The sequence below is a fragment of the Electrona antarctica genome (assembly GCF_951216825.1).
Source record: "Electrona antarctica genome assembly, chromosome: 18".
Classification (NCBI taxonomy): Eukaryota; Metazoa; Chordata; class Actinopteri; order Myctophiformes; family Myctophidae; genus Electrona; species Electrona antarctica.
Window position 1 is genome coordinate 44,561,246 of NC_136799.1, and position 18,134 is coordinate 44,579,379.

At 46.2% G+C, this 18,134-nt stretch overlaps 1 protein-coding gene across 1 annotated transcript; it reads right to left on the minus strand.

Moving 5' to 3' along the window:
• Positions 1 to 4,045: 4,045 nt before the first annotated feature.
• Positions 4,046 to 4,369, minus strand: LOC306941920 (BET1 homolog; the record flags this gene model as incomplete). Its single annotated transcript, XM_079527558.1, has 1 exon — positions 4,046 to 4,369. One exon carries the CDS (start codon positions 4,367 to 4,369, stop codon positions 4,046 to 4,048), a length of 324 nt encoding a protein of 107 aa, XP_079383684.1.
• Between the last annotated feature and the right edge of the window lie 13,765 nt (positions 4,370 to 18,134).

An 18,134-nucleotide genomic window follows, 5' to 3' on the forward strand; every position in this document is an offset into this window, starting at 1 on the left:
AAGCATAGGTTTTCTTTTAGTTGAGTAATGTTCTGTACAGGTGCCCACCCTGAGGTAATTTATCCCATGTATTTGATGTAACTGTAACTAAAATAAATCACTGTACTTTGGCTTTTCAACTGGTGTTGACTGATTGTATTTGGGAACTAGTTAGGAGGGAGACCACTTTTGTGTTACACCTGGTGACCCCTAGGCCGGGTTGTAACATAATTGGGTGGCTGGGTGGGTCTGAGCACCAAAACAGCATGGTTGTTTTTCACGACCTGTGCGCAAGGGACCCCCACATTAACTCCTCATTTCTCTACCGGACACGGGGCGGCTCGCTGGAACTGGCCCGGCCCCCTAGGCGTGTTCCTGGGGTTCTGGATGTTCCGGGGACCCCCCGGGGACCCCCACACGGTAAATCTGTCATTTCTCTACCGTTTCGGACGCGGGGCGGCTCGCCGGAACCGGGCCGGCACCCTGGGTGCGTTCCTGTGGGTCTGGAACTTCCGGTTGCACCACTCACTCCACACGGGTGTGATTTTTTACAGCTGCAATGTTGGTGAGTTTGACGTTACAATTAGATAGGACTTTTCCGTTTGGATGAATGGGCTGCCATTGGAAGTTGCACCTAGGTAGCACCTTGCCATTAACTTATATGGTAAGATGACCACGGTCTGCTTATGGAGAATAGCCATCCGCGGTCTGCATCAACTGCACTGGGATGTACCCATCTCTCATGCTGCTGATATGATGTGCAACGTTTCATTTCTCTGATTCTCTAAGAAGCCCATGGACATAGGATGGGAGAAAGTCAACGATCATTAAACAATGATTATCGTGTTTGTGGGTATGTGCTCAAATGTTATATCACACCTACAGTATATGCACTCCTTTAATTTTCAGTTGGCTATTCAAAAATAGCACATATGTACAAGCTCACAGTGTGTCTCTTTGTGCTGCACTGCAATTTTTGAACATTTTTGAAAAAATCTTTAAAGAGAGAACTACTGATTTAGAAGACATTTGTAGAATCGGCCTCAGGTTTAACCCATTTTGGGGCGGGAACCCCTTTTGGTGTTTTACGCATTATGTTATGCTTTAGCTATTGATAAATAGCAGATCTACAAGCTCATAGCACGGCACAGAGTGCCGCGCTACGAGCTTGTGAAAATGTGCCTCAAATCTTTGAATATATAGCCTTTCAGAGTTTCAGTTTTTAACTCAAATCGTTACTTCCGGGGGGGGGGGGTCCCTGGAACAACATATTTTCAGATGGGGGTCCGCGGCCAAATATATATAATTCTGGGGGTCGATGACATGAAAAAAGTTGAGAACCACTGACATAAACATAGGTTTTTCAGAAAACGGTCTAAATGTAGAAGAAATTTGTAGAATCGATGGTAGGTCTAAATGGGTTAAAATAAATTGTGGTACAACCCCATGGATCTTGTTAGCGCGGCTATTGTCCGAGCCCTAGACAGCGTCCATGACCAAACCGCCTTACCCTACGTTTTACCAGCGTTCTGGGTGGAGGGTAAACAAAGCAACACACGCATTTGATCGGCTACCGCCGGACGTCGTCACCCAAAAGATATTTTCATGTTTTTGGGGCGAAATTTCTCCGCCCACTGTTACTGTGACTATCGCCTCTTCACCTGCTATCGCCAGCAGTAGTTGCCATGCAGGTCCCTCTAGACAAATAATGCACTTCCGGGAATATATGCCGGGCTGTCGCCCCCGCTGTTAAATCTACCGTGAGACAGCTGTGCATTGTGCCGTGGGATCCATCCCAGTGTCCAAATCGATTGGCTATTTGGCTTGTATATAGATTTGACCGCTCTGGGGTCAAACGCCTCGAGGGGGAGCACCAGGGCATCAACCCCCACCACTGATGATCACCAACGTCAGGTGGGCAGCTTTTCGGCCAGTGGAAACAATACAGAAATGTATGAAATATAAACAGCTTCACAGAATCAATGCAAAGACTTCTGGGACCTTCCTTAATAGCAGATGGTATCAGCAGTTGGTTCTCCAACTGGGATTTGAGGACCTCCCAGGGGTCCTTGAGAAGTTACGGATCTGTAACTCGGAGAGTGTAGTGTACACATGGAACCATCCCATGGCAAGCCTTGCCAAGCCATGAGGCCCATTGATGATATGCACACACGGCGACCAAATTGACCGAATCGGGCCGCCCTCATTTCCGGTTAAACAGGCGTAAACTTCCGCTAGCTTTCTGCACTTTGTTACACAGTGATCTGTCCCCGGTCCCATCCGATCGTTGTTTATTTTCATATCTAAGCCAATCAAGCCTCGAATATCGGATTTTGAGCAGCTATGCACATAAAGACTGCATGCGTGCACGCGAGGATTTCGGCTGGTTTTAGCTGGAGGACATCGGCCGTTAGCAAAAAATGCTAAAAGTTGCTACATTACTTAAAACAATTTACATCAATAATGTCAACGGTAGTGATGGATTAATCAATTCACTATGTCAATACCGTCAAGGGCAATAAAGGGGTTAAGTGCTGCAGTTTGGAAGTGCTCGTTGACTATCACTCACTGTTTTGAATGTGCACATAATGCAGGAGGCAGTGGGAGGTTGCTTTAATGATAACAAGTGCTTCCAAACCCTGACACTTAGAAAAATAATCATCTGCAAGGAATTTATTGACAGGGAAGTAGCTCATAACAGGTCTACAGTGGATTTTTATGAAACAAACACTTTGCAGATAGAAAGACGATAATTCAAGCTTTTCGTACAGCTGCAATGTTGGTGAGTTTGACGTTATTTAATACGATTGAATAGGACTTTCCTGTTTGGATGAATGGGCTGTCTATGGGAAGTTGCACCTACTGTAGGTAGCACCTTGCTGGCAAGATGGCAGCTATGTGCATATCCTCAATAGGGCAGGAGCCATCTCCTATTTCTGTAGCGTGAGGGAGCTTGATGCACAAGTACACCCCCTGGACATGACGCTAGTATGTCGCAGGGACTTACCCCCGATCCAACCCTTGATGCCGAGTGCCAAGCAGGGAGGCACTGGGTCCCATTTTTCTTCTTTGGTATGACCCGGCTCAAACCCCGACCTCCCAGTCTCAGGGCGGACACTCAAACAACAAAGCCACGGAGGGAGCTGGTTCCATGGCCTAATGCATATCAAACTGCCTGGGGGTCCTTGAAGTAAATAAAACACTTAGAACCACTGAAAACCAATCCTGATATACTATCGGGCTTGGTTTCCGAAGTAGTAGATGTGTTACCAGTGGTTCTCCGCTGTCCAAGCCCATTCAATGAATGTACGTCAGACATATCAGTTGGAGATCTGTGATTGGCTGTGAGACTAGGGCAGTGGGTGTCAGTCCCGTTCAAATCGAGGAGCCCCAGTTAAAGGGAACCCATTGGCAAAATAAGGGGAAAACAACAGCACCCTCTGTTTGTTTGCTTTGAATGTGCCTCTGTGGAGCGTATGTGCTCAAAGGGAGGGCAAAAAAATCCCGAGATTCCTTGCGAAGCCCCGCGGAAGCATGAGTGTGCGTCACAGAGCGCATGTTGGGGTCTGATAAGTCCCGGAAAAGATGCGCTGTGATTGGCCAGTAGTCACTTGAGTGACCTTTAGGTCATGGACACTCAAAACTCGGAGAGAGTACAAATTGTACAAAGAGTACACTGTTAGAGTTACACAAACCAACCAAGTGCTCATTTGGCTCCTCACACAATCAATTATTTTGCTCATGACTCCCAGGGACTCCTTCAAGGACGCAAACTAGCTATTGCTCCCCGGGTGCGTGGGACTTTCGCCGTACAGTTTTAGACCGCGATGGAGACGCGCCAACTCGGAGCTGTTCGAGTTGCAACCCGATAGATAGACACAGAACAGTAATTCCCTATACTGAACACAGCGGAGCGCTTCTTACCCCACTGACAAGCCCGTCTCACCCAATCACAAGCTCCTTCCTCCCTGGGAAAAGCTATAGGCCGACCCCCTGGGGGTCTCCCTGGAATCCTGGTCGTTTGAGAGCGACCGGACCAGGCCAGAGGCAGCGGGCGTCCGACCGATCATAGTTTGATGAACCAGTAGAGGACGAAAAAGACGGCGAGGCTGAACAGCGCCATGTAGCAGAGGTGCACGGACGGGCTGTGTCTGGCCAGGTGTTTCACCTTGCCCATTGCGGTGCCCAGCAGACCCCCTGCGGAGTCAAAGTCCGTGTCCATCTCCTCCAGCATCCTGTTGTGGTGCTTGACCTCCCTTCCGATGTCAATCGTCAGGCTCTTCAGAGCGGTGACCTTGGAACTGAGATCCTCTCTTAAATGTTCGTTCACGTCATGGTAGACGTTGTTCCCACTCGCGGCATAGTCCACTGAACCTTCCCCGCGCCTCATCTTGACTTATGTGGAAGTATTATCGGCATAGAACCGGGCGTGTAACATACAGGACACTCTCTCGTATACCTCTGACACCAGCTTATAAGCCAAGCGGCCTTCAATCTTGCATCATCAAATGTGACGTCAGCCTTGCCCAAATATGGAGGTCCACGCGGCTCCAGAGTGGCCTCCAGGTGTCAGAAGAAAAAAAACGCGCTCTGTGTGCAGGGACCTTAATGCTTACATAACTCCTTATATTTTAAAACAAAGCAATACTGCCTCATCAAAGTTGGTGTTGTAACTTCATATATTGTCAATTACTTCCATGAGAGGGAGAGAGGTGGTGGAGTTAGTTGCTTTAGCAGACAGTTTGAGGGTCCAAGGGAGTTAAGAGGTTTTGTCCAAAGCACTTTTTACTACTTTCCGTTGGTTCAATATTTTCGAAACACACAGATTTAAAGGGTGTTCAATAGCACTGATTTGTGCAAAAAAATCAGTGAGGTTTCCTCACGACAGCAACAACATGCGAGTGAGGCCACTGAAAACGTCCTCTTGGTCCAATCGTTCTCTCAAACACATCAAATGGGTTTGAGATTTGGCGACCCCCCCCAACTGCATGGCTGGAAAAGAGAAATGAAGAGTTTACAGTACACATAGTACATGCATAAACTTAATAAATCCTTAATGAGTATTTATTTATGATGTATTTTCACTATTATTATGGTTATTGTAGCGGCCAAGTTGTATTGGGGGTGGGGAGGAGGGCGGGGCGGGGCGGGGGTCACGAGACACGGCCAAAGCCCCTGAACTAATCAATGACCCTCAACCTGAAGTACATCTGCACAGCATGAGTGTACAAATGGAACTAAATGGACCTGTGGATGGTCCATCAGCCAGGTTCCATTTGTGCACTCCCAGAGTTAAATGAACACTGTGGATTATACAGGATTGCGGTCCCTGGGAGTAATCCATTGTACTCTCGGACTGAGAGACCCACATAGCGGACCCTTTGGACCCCCGGTGAGCCACCCAGACCAGATGCTGAGAAACAGTTAAAATTGTCTCCATTTATTAAGGTTATTGTAGCAGTCAATTTATATTGGGGGTCGGGAGGGGGCGGGGCGGGGTAGCCTGGCTAATAAACCAGACTAATATCACACAACACTGTCGCGGTATATTAGTCTGGGCTGGCTCCACTTGGATTTCATTTCCCGGGGGGCGGGTTCAAACATTTTCTCTTTGACGCAATTGGTCAGAGCTACTGTCAGTCAAAAGTCTCAAGCATTGAACGTCACTGTACCAAAGCCCGCCCATATTGCATACCGTGTCCCGATTGGTCCGACCTGTTCTCGGTTGTAGGAAAGAGGCGTGCTACTGAGCCTCGCCAGACCGTAATCCGCTGGTAGGCAATTTTTTTTTGCCAACTGCTGATTCGGTCTGGTTTATTAACCAGGCTAGGGGCGGGGGTCCCCGAGACATTGCCAAAGCATTTCCGGCGGTCCCCGGCCAAAAAACGTTGAGAACCCCTGTCTTAGGCCCTAGCCTCGGTCCCAGCCTTAGTCATCTGCAGAGAGAAAAGCCTGGTCACAAACTAGAAGTCAGAGACACTATCGACGATGGTGTCGGTCCGGAACATCCGTCAGATGTATTTCCCCGACCGATATCACAACATTCGCGGAGAATGTAAACGGATCTGTAAAGCATCAACGTCATTTCCGTCACTTCCGTCACTTCCGCCAAAGTCCTGCAACTTCCGGTCTCTCCGGTCCCCCCCCCCCCCCCCCCCTGTCTACAGCGTATAGGTCTTGCCCAGCGTAATCTTAGGGGGAAAGATTGACATATTTACGTACTGTAATATGACACAAATGTAAGGAATGACAATGTCATTCAGGGGTGCCGTGGAATCAATTGTTTTTACAGGCGTGCCCTGAGACAAACACATTGGAGACCCACTACCCCAAAAAGGACAACCAAAACAGGAATCCCCCCCCAATAACCCATTTAGACCTGAGGACGATTCTACAAATGTCTTCTAAATCCTGACATTTTTCTGAAAACCCTATGTTTCTATGTCAGTGGTTCTCAAACTATTTCATGTCAAGGACCCCCAAAAATATATGTAATTGGTCGCCGACCCCTGTCTGAAAATATGTTGTTCCAGGGACCCCACAGCAGCAAAAATATGAGTTAAAAACGTTTGAACATATATTCAAAGATTCGCGCCACATTTTTGCGATTTAAAAAAAAATAGCAGACCTACAAGCTCGTAGCGCGGCACTCGGTGCCGCGCTACGAGCTTGTAGATCTGCAATTTTTCAATAGCTAAAGTATAACATAATGCTTAAAACACAAAGGGATTCCCGCCCAAAATGGGTTAAAGGAGGTTTCCCCCCCACATCACAGTGCATGGAAACCAAATAATTATCGAAACGGCAAAAGAATAAATAAAATAAAAAGGTTAAGAAGAGATGTAAATTATAGCCCGGGCCCGGGCCGGTTTGAGGAGTGCATTCGTTGTACTTTACATTTCCTCTGAGCCCTGCAGTGACACGTGGGGTATAGCTTCAGGGTGCTGTTGAACTCTGCATGGTGGAAACCAAAGCCACGTTTGATTATGACATCACTTGCATTGCAACCCCCAGATCTCCCCGCCGGGCCCACACTTGTATTAAGTTTCATGAGTGGACCTGGCAGACGCGGCCGGGCCAGCGTTTAAGTGTACGAAAACCACACAACACAACTGCTTATTACATAGGGGGGGGGGGGGGGGGGGGTCTCATCTGATGCTCGGTTATGGTAATATATTAGAGTCTTCAATGCTTTCGTGGAGGTAGTCCAAGGGACAAGGGCAGACAAGACACACACACACACACACACACAATAGAGGGTATATGCGCGTGACGTGACATCGTCATACCTGGAAGTTATGCATGAACGCACTGAAAAAATTGAGAGAAAAAAATAAAAAAATAAAAAGAATATATATATATACACACACACACACACACACACACACACTTTCTGGCCTTCACATCCAAACAGAAAAGTCCTCTATCCGATTGACATTAAATTACTTTAAACCACATTAAATTCACTTTGTCACTCACTTTGCCACTCGATCTGCCATTCACTTTATGCATGCGCATACCCTCTATGGGCCTTTTCATTTGTCCGATATTCTTAATCAAATAAAAATGGTAGTGCATTTATATAGCGCCTTTATCCAAGGTGCTTCACATTCATACACCGATTGCGGCGGAGGCCATGCAAGCTACCAACCAGCACATCGGGAGCAATTTGGGGTTCAGTGTCTTGCCCGAGGACACTTCGACATGTGGACAGGAGGAGGGGGAGCCGGGATTCGAACCGCCGACCCACGGATCATTGGACGACCTGCTCTACCTCCTGAGCCACAGTCGCCCCGCCCCGCCAGTAATGATACTGTGTAAACCGATGGAGCTACAGAGCCAGAGATGCGCGACAAGTCCTTCGCCGCATCATGGCTCCAGCTGCTCGTCCAACTGAAACAAAAGTGTGTACGCGTGAGCGGAGGATTTGGGGTTGTGTACAACAAAGCGTGCCTCGCGGGCAAGCGGGGTTCATTATTTTTAGCCAGTGCTCCGTTCATTTATCACTGTCGAGAGCGGAGGACAGCTTTAAGGAAAACGGTTGTCACTCAGTGTCTGCCACGCTCCGTGGAGCAGTGAGCATGTGTGAACGTAAATCACCGCTAATACGGAGGCCCTGTTAGGCCTTGGGTTCTTATAAACAGTGTGGTGTACAGTATAATTGATATGTATTCTCTCTCTCTCCCTCTCTCTCTCCACACACACACACACACACACACACACACACACACACACACACAGTCCCACATATATAACAACTGACCCTGTGACCAGCATCTGTAAATCTGCTTGCCATTTTTCATATCCTGCTAGTTAATTTCACACGAGTGAGGCATAGTTACGTGCCTATAAGCGTGCGTGCGTGCGTGCGTGCGTGCGCGCGCGCGTTGTTGTGACACACATGCGACCCCTTCGGCAAACCCATGTCACAATTCATTACGCGCCATTTCTCTCGCGGTGCTCGCCTCGTTTACGGCAGCTGCCAGCGCGGTGCCGACGGGCCGGGCCTAAAGACCCCTATCAGGAGAGTTGTTTTGCATATATTACAGGGTTAAGTGCAAACCAATCTGCGCTATCCAAACACGGCAATCCAAACAGAGCGTCGGGGACCCCCGCGCAGACCCATGGGTAACATACACGATCGGGGGCCCCAAGGTGACCCCGCCTACCTCCCACCCACACACACACACACACACACACACGTGCGTGCGCGCACTCGCACGCACAGTTTTCTGAAAAAGCCTATGTTTCTGTGTCAGTGGTTCTTCGATTTTTCAAAAATAACAGACCTACAAGCTCGTAGCGCGCCACTCGGTGGCGCGCTACGAGCTTGTAGATCTGCTATTTTTCAATAGCTAAAGCATAACATAATGCTAACACCAAAAGGGGTTCCCGCCCAAAATGGGTTAACCCTATACTATACTTGTGAGGACAACAGCATTTTGGGATGCCGTTTGTGAAAGTATGCGACGCCGACAAAACATTTTGTGTTGCATTTTCTTACACCCAATTTCCTAATCTTAATCCCAGGCTGGATTTATTTTATTTCATTTATTTATTTGTTAAAAACCAAAAAAATGTTCTTTTAGTTAAGACCTGCAGGGAAATGGTCCTCACAATTTATTCATTGTATTTCGCAAATCTGGAACTATACCTGTTGTTGTGGGGACCTTTGGCCCTCACTAGTATAGTATAGTGTCACACACACACACACACACACACACACACAGACACAGACACACACACACACACACACACACACACACACACACACACACAGACACAGACACACACACACACACACACACACACAGCTCACGCTGATTGCCTCTGATTGGTTGTATAAAACACAGCGCTGACTTTTTGATTATATTGCTACATGGGTCACGCATGGATTGGCGCCCCGCGCAGCAGATACCAGACACTAAGACACCAGGCCCTGCCTGGCCCGGAGCGGGGCGGCCCGTCAGAACCCCCCCACCCCCCCCCCCCCAATGCAGGCCCACATTTCGGCACAGACAAGGACACGCGGAGGGAAAACCAGTGGTGTAAGAAGTAACTGAGTACATTCACTTAAAACCCATTTTGACCTGAGATCTTCAAAAAAATGTCTTCTACATCCTGACAGTTTTCTTCGTTCTTCGATTTTTCAAAAATAGCAGACCTACAAGCTCGTAGCGCGCCACTCGGTGGTATCTCCAAAACTGGTGGGTCAAACTGAACAACCAATATGTCAATTTGAAGCCATGATTCCCTGCTTTCATATGACATGAAAAATCAAAATCAAATCAAAAAAATCCAATGGCAGTCCATCAGTCAAATTTAGTCACATATAGTGGTTGCAACTCTTATTAATTGATTGCCCTAGGTGGGAGTTCTGCTCTGGTTTTGGTGAAATATTAAGTAGTTCTGGTCATTTTGTGGGGTGCACTACACAGGGGGCCACGTAGTAAAAGTAAATTAATTCACAAAACTAACGTAATTTGTATCGTTGACCTATTTCTAAAATATTAGCGCAACTTCCGTTCAACTTTGACCCCTCTGTCACATGGAACGATGTTTTGGGCGTAGTGATATGGACACAAAAAACACATGTTTTGAGGCTATTTTTTATGTCTGCCCTGTGAAGCGCTTTGAGCTGCGTTTATGTATGAAGGGTGCTATATAAATTAAGTTGACCTATACAAGCTCACACGTTTGACAATTTGACACATTTGACGACTATTTCTGAAATGATGTAAGGGTATTTTGATGGGGGAGTACCGACACCTTTGTACTTTTGCTCGAGTCAAATGATTGAACGTTGAACATTTGAACAGGACATGCTTGCAGGTCTCTTACTCCTACTTTTACTGAAGTAAGAAAACACGAGTCTGGGCCTATATACGTCTTCCAGCGCTGCCTGCGCCCGTGCGGTTAGCGCGGGTTCACTGGTGTCGCGTGTCAGGAATGCATGGCAGCAGGGTGAAGAAATGGAAGCGAGAGGTCTTCCCCGGGAAGACGTCGAGCGGCTCGCGGGGAAATTGTTTTGGCATTCTAAATGGAACACCTCCGTTGAGCAATCTACAGTATATGACCTCCCATGCAGGCGTGCACCTCCGTCGGCCCCCCAGTCCGTCGGCAGTGGGCGGATCAACGCGGGGAGCGAAAGGGTTTTTTTCTGGGGTGGGGGGGGGTTCGGATGTTCGCCCCAAAAGTGCAGATAGGGCCTAATCCGGCAAGTCCTTTGCCAAAGATGATTTCCCACGTAGCCCGTCCCCCGTCCCCCGTCAGGTTGAATTACTAATTTAAGAGACAGGATCGCCCTCGTATCGCTTGACTTTCTGCCCCTCCTTTTGGCGTTTCACCTCCTTTCTTTCTTTTCTTCTTGCATTCGTGATCCCATAAGCAACGGAGCCCTCTCGCATTACTATCATAATGTCGTCGTCTCTATCGGGTGGAAACCTTGCATGCGACGTCCAAAACTTGGACTGGATTCCAATTTACTCAAAGCTATATAGCAAAGGTACTGTATAGCACATCTACAAACTCCAACATATAGCATATATATACATATATAGGCTACAGTCACACATATTTATCATTATAGAATCAACAGGACAAGAATTGGCTTTTGAGTCAAAGACCAAGCTTTGGCTTCCCATCCAAAGAGGTGGAGATGGATATTGATGCGATGAGTGCTCTAAGCCCACCCAAATGAGACACGCACGCACGCACGCACGCACACGCACACGCACACGCACACGCGCACACACACACACACACACACACACACACACACACAGAGAGAGAGATGTATACAAACATCCCTTCAGTGGCGTGGCGTTCGCAGAGGCGCGCTAGCTCGCTCGCGGCGATTTGTTTTGTCATGGCCATTGTGGCGAGAGCTGTCACCGGGGGGCCGGGGAGAGAAGAGAACCGGCATGACCACGTTGATTAGGCTAACCTTTTGGGCAGGGCTGTGGAAATACGCTGTCAGCTCATTACAAAAATACATAAGCCCTCACTTCCAATTACTCACTTAGCAACCGGAGATTAGACGGGTTAGCGGCTGCCAACACCAGCAGCCCCCTTTTTTCTGGGGTCAGTGGAGATGACTGTAATCAAAAGGTTTTCTTTCTTTAAGAGTTATTTGGGTTTCTGTATCCCCCTCCGCCCCTTGTCCGCGGGACCATCTCTAAACACAGGCCCCGTGGCCTCGCCTTCAACTCACCTGGAAACCAAAAAGTCAAATATTTACATGTGTACACTGGTGCCTGACCCGTTTTTATTTTACAGTTCATAAAACATCAAAGGGTGGCTTCAATGAATAGAATGCGTCCCATTGCTGCCGTCCGTCCGTCCATCCATCCATCCATCCATTCATCCATCCATCCATCCATCCATCCATCCATCCATCCTACTTACTTTAATGTACTACTAATTTATTTAGTAAAAGCACTTAAGGAAAATACTGCAATGAAGACATACTCAAGTAGTTTTACAAGTAAGGCTGAGCTCACACCTTTAATGCAATTCTGGTGCTCGTTGGATGCATGTTGTGTAGTGTCATGGCCGCCCAATGTATTTCCAATGGAGGTCACATGGTTTGACCCAACATTGTGTTGTGTGAGGGGGAGGGGCACAGTTGAAACGCCCCTCCCCCTCACACAACACAATGTTGTGTCAAACCATGTGACCTCCATTGGAAATACATTGGGCGGCCATGACACTACACAACATGCATCCAACGAGCACCAGAATTGCATGAAAGGTGTGAGCTCAGCCTAAAAGTTCGGAATTCAAAATTCACTTACTAAAAGTACTAAAGTATTGGTGTCAAAATGTACTTTAAAGTACCAAAAGTAGAAAGTACTCTTTATGCCGAAGGTCCTATTTCACAAGTTTTCTAATGTATAAAATGATGTACCAGCTACACATACATGTGACGCCATGCACATGTATGATGTGTAGCGTGTACATCAGCTAATTTCAAATGGCCTAAATCACAAATGTATACGGGTGAAGTGGTTAATAAAGCAATAAGCCACGGGTCTGCCTACGCCCCCAGCCATTGTAAAATATCCGGTAACCTGAGACCTCTCGTAGCTTATTGCTTTTCTAAAACTGTTACAAACATATAGCAATATTAACCTAATAGCTACGCTTTGCGCCACCAGAGTGAGCCACATCACTTCCTTGTTTTGCTGCAAGTAGGCTATGTGACGGGAGAATAGCGCTTGATGTCTTTACGGGGCCGCCTGGAGCCACACATTCACAGTCATATGAGCCGGGCGGTGCTTAGACGCCCGCACGGCATGGGTTTGCAAGCAATCAAGCGCTCCCCTTCCCCAGTACAGCTACAGAGATGCGGAATCAGCTGCGAATTATATAACGTGATTGAAGGTGTGGGTTATCGGTGAAATTTACACCGGTCACGTGACGGTAACCAGCCAATCAGAATCAAGTTTTGGGACTACCCGTTTTAGAATGTATGTTTTGTAATAATAAAAATATACAAAGTAACTAGTAACTAAAGTTACTTAAAACTTAAAAAGTACAATGTTCCGAGTGCAATGCTGCACTTGTAAGGCACATTAACTCGCACAATAATTGTGCCATCAGCGATCATTAAAGTAATGTCATTAAATAGTATTGGGTTAAGGTTGGTGATAATTTATTTGGTCAACAGTTATGGAGAACGGTAGAGGTTTTTTTTGATTGATTGAAATATTTATTAACAGTTTGCAGAATTACAGTACATTTTTTAAGCACAACTCAATGCAAAGACTGTTAACTGTGAGTGGACGACCCAATAAAGCATTACACTTGTTTACAAGAGGGTCCACCCTTGTTAAATTCATCAAAACATTTAGAGACGTACAAATAGACACTTCTATATAGCCAAAGAATGAAGAGTGGTTTTATAGTAAATGTTACAGATACAGTCAACGGGAAAAATCTTCAACTATAGTCGAAATCAAAGTGATTTTGTGATCCAGTGTGAAATATACAATTCTAATCAATACATGATTGATTCCCTTAATGTGCAGATCAAAACAATATCAGCTAACATTCCAGAAAGTATTACGCACACCAAAGTGACAGGGAAATGTAAATATCAGGGAACTGTTACTTCTAGCAACAGCACACTGTGGAGCAGGCATTTAGCTGTAATGTGCAAAAGAAATGACATATAGTCACGTTATTTATATAAGTAAAAGGTTCAATAATGTATGGCTTTACAGCCGAACCATGTTACAACTGAACTGAACTGTGTGTGTGTGTGTGTGTGTGTGTGTGTGTGTGTGTGTGTGTGTGTGTGTGTGTGTGTGTGTGTGTGTGTGTGTGTGTGTGTGTGTGTGTGTGTGTGTGTGTGTGTGTGTGTGTGTGTGTGTGTCAGAGAAGGTGGGGTTGTGTGATCTCGGCCCTCCCAAGGATGCCACATGAGCTCATGGAATATGACTACACCAGCACACGTGCGTGCACACACACACACACACACACACACACACACACCCCTTAAATCAGAGAGAATAGCGTGAACTGAACTCTGTCTTGACCATGACTTGCAAATCAACGAGGAGTCTTGGCACGAGACTCCGCCACACACACCAGTCACACACACAGTCACAGTCACACACACACACACACACACACACACACACACACACACACACACACACACACACACACACACACACACACACACACACACACACACACACACTCACACTCACTCACACTCAACACACACACACACACGACCATACCTGCTCCCACCCCCATAGCCCCTTGACAAAGCTCCCCTCTCCTTCCAATAGGCCTACGGATCAAATCTGTTAATGCCTGACGGGCCGTGTAAACCGGCCGTCCGTCACAGGGGTCTCTGTGGCGGCTGTTATGACGGCTTGGGGGGGAGGGGGGTCCGGAGCACAGAGCCAAGAGGAGGGGGGAGGGGGGGCCTCGCGGAGACGCTGCTCTGATTGCGGCAGCGGGCTCCGGGTCCGTGTGTGTGTATACACGTCGGGGGCGACCGGGGGGAAAACGATGACCAACCCCACCACCAAAGAAAGATACTGCTGATATCATCCGTCTGGGAAAGCCATCAAGCAGTGGTGGAAGAAGAAAGCACTTTGTTTTACCGTCCCGACGTCGAAATTAAAAAAAAAAGCCTTCTAAATCCTGAGAGTTTTCTGAAAAACCTCATGTTTCTGTATCAGTGGAGCTGATATCATTTTTTGACCCCAAAAATGATATGTAATTGGCCGCCGACCCCCATTTGAAAATGTGTTGTTCCAGGGACCTCTCCAGAAGCAAAGATTTGAGTTGGAAGCGTTCACTCTGAAAGCATATATATTCAAAGATTTGCGCCACATTTTCACGATTTTTAAAAAATAGCAGATCTACAAGCTCGTAGCGTGTCACTCAGTGCCGCGCTATGAGCTTGTAGATCTGCTATTTTTCAATAGCTAAAGTATAACATAATGCTATAAACACCAAAAGGGGTTCCCGCCCAGAATGGATTAAAGCAGCAGATTTTTTGTTTTATGAATTAAATGTAATTTTGTAAAAAGGTCATGTCTCACCTGCTAGACACAGATTCTGACAATGTTTTACCTAAAGGTTCAATATTCAATTTAACCCCTGGAGCAAGCAGGCAGGCTCTATTAGCTCAATGGTAATACATGTTCAGCGCGGGAAATCTGGTCCAACTCTAGTTGAAGAGAAAATAAGTTACATAATGCAAAGTAGCGATAACGTAATGTTACAAGAAACAAGCTGTAGCAACAAACAAAGCCTGTACTCTACTAAAAGCACTAAAATATTCGCATCAAAATATTCGCAAAGTACCAACGTAAAATCGCTAAAATCGTTCAAAAATATGTCGTTTAGCTTCAGACTGATTTTGTAGCCTGTTGTTTTCCACTTGGTTAAAAACTGCAGCAGGGTAAAACAGGGTTTAAACTGCTGTCCGGGGGCGGAACGGAACAGCCTATCAGAGCATGTAGTTGACTCCATCATAGTCAATGGAACAGCCTACCAGAGCATGTAGTTGACTCCATCATAGTCAATGGAACAGCCTATCAGAGCATGTAGTTGACTCCATCATAGTCAATGGAACAGCCTACCAGAGCATGTAGTTGACTCCATCATAGTCAATGGAACAGCCTATCAGAGCATGTAGTTGACTCCATCATAGTCAATGGAACAGCCTATCAGAGCATGTAGTTGACTCCATCATAGTCAATGGAACAGCCTATCAGAGCATGTAGTTTACTCCATCACAGTCAATGGAACATCCTACCAGAGCATGTAGTTGACTCCATCACAGTCAATGGAACAGCCTATCAGAGCATGTAGTTGACTCCATCACAATGGAACAGCCTACCAGAGCATGTAATTGACACAAACTAGATATGGGCAACTACCGCCCTGTTTCCATTCTATGTTCCACCTCAAAGGTCATAGAGAGACTAATTTACGAGCAAATTAGCAGTTAGAACGCAAGCTGCTGTTCGAATTTCAATCTCGTTTCAGAACATCGCACTCCACTGACACATGTCTACTGTATTTGAATGACTACATCAAACATGAGGTAGATTCAGGCAAATACTGCGGCATGGTCATGCTGGACCTTCAAAAGGCCTTTGATACCGTGAATCATTCGATCCTACTGGAAAAACTGAGGGTGACTGGTTTTGATAGCACATCTTTAGGGTGGATGAGGGAAGAGAACAAATGGTTGACATAAACGGAACCATGTCCTCACCCCTCCCAGTGAGCTGTGGGGTCCCTCAAGGAAGCATACTAGGACCGTTACTGTTTCTACTATACATTAACAACATGAGTGTAATTGCAAATTGTTCCTGTTTGCCAACGACTCAGCACTCCTGATATCGGGAGAAGACAAAAAGCAGCAGGTTGAAGTGAACTCACGAAAATCCGAACTTGGCTTACCGATAACAAACTCTCATTGCATCTTGGTAAAACGGAATGCATCCTTTTCGGGTCCAACCGTTCCCTTAGTAGGATTAAAGTACATGATTTTAAGGTCCAAGTTGACAACATAGTAATCTCTAGCAAAGAAGAGGTTACATATCTAGGATGTATCCTTGACAATAAGCTGACAGGTCAAAAGAGTAAATCAAAGGACAAGATTCCTGGGCAGAATTTCCTCTTTTGTTAACAAAAGGGCTCTCAGGACTTTAGCTGGAGCACTCATACTGCCCATTTTTGACTATGCTTGCACATCCTGGTTCTCATCTCAAAGGCACAGAAGAATAAGCTCCAAATCTCCCAAAACAAACTAATTCGACTTCTTCTAGGCCTGGGACCAATGACCCACCTATATGCAGAGCATCTGAAATAGGATTGGCTGGCTCCGGGTGGAAGACAGGCTCAAACAATTGAAAATGGGTCTGACATTCAAAATTGTACACGCAACTATGCCCTCCATGCCCCTCAGTGCCCATTTACTTCACTGATTACTTAAAAAAAGTGAGCGACACCCACAGCCACAAAACTAGAGGTAGCGTAAACAATGATCAGGTGCCAGCCACTTACAAAACAAATATGGGTAAATTCACCTTCCGTAGCACTGCTATTCAGGTGTGGAATGCCCTGCCCCCTTCCCTTAAAACAAGCTAATCACTGGCCTCCTTTAAAACAGACCTAAAAGTTCACCTGTCAGCAGGTCAGAGGGAGAGGAGGTGACTAATTACTGTTTTAGATTCTAGTTCATGACTATATGTGTGTGAGTGCATGGGACCCGAATGGAAACAAGACCGCAAGGTCTTTCTTCGGAAATCCCTTTGGACCAAAATGCCTGACTGTACATTGTGCTGTTTGCATTTTTCTTTTGTCTAATAAAATATTCAATCAATCAATCAATCAATCAATCAATCAATCAATCAATCAGTCAACGGTCTTCAAGCCTGTAAACGCAGAGTTCATAGACATCTCACACTGACTGTTGAGCTGCAGTGAACCGTACGATTGGCCAATGGATATAAATCATCATACTATGGCTATTGTTCACAATTGCATCAAATAAAAAACAAAACAAAAAAGGGCATGGTGCATACAGTATAACACCGACCTTATAGAGCACCGACGTCCTGACGTCACTGTCAGTAGAGGGCGTCAATCCACAGGTTCGTCTACTTTTTATTTGCATTGTAATCTCCATAGGAGGATTTTAGATCGCCTCATATAAGAACTGTGTTTGGAAAATAAACCGATCACCCCGGCCTTTTCACTCATATGGTTATGAAGCATCGACTGAATGTGGAAATGTACAAATATACCCAAAGAGTAACAAAAAAATCACACCCGTGTGAACTGAGTGGTGCAAGCTATGTCAGTGACGTCACACACTAACCATAGCAACCATGCTCACCTTTGCACGGACACGTACACACACACACACGGGTACTAACAAAGCCAGTTGTTGGAGTGGTTTGCACCACTCAAAAAAAGAGTTACAAACGCGTCAAACAACCCAGAGACTACATTTCCGGCTAGGGGGGGGGTGGCTGCATCTGCCCGTCGCACAACAGAAACTGAATGTTAATTACGTTTATTTTTATTTTTATTTTATTGATATTTAATGTTTCGTGGTTAGTACGAGTCGAGTCACCACCAGCTGAGCTTACGTCAACGAGGAATCTCAG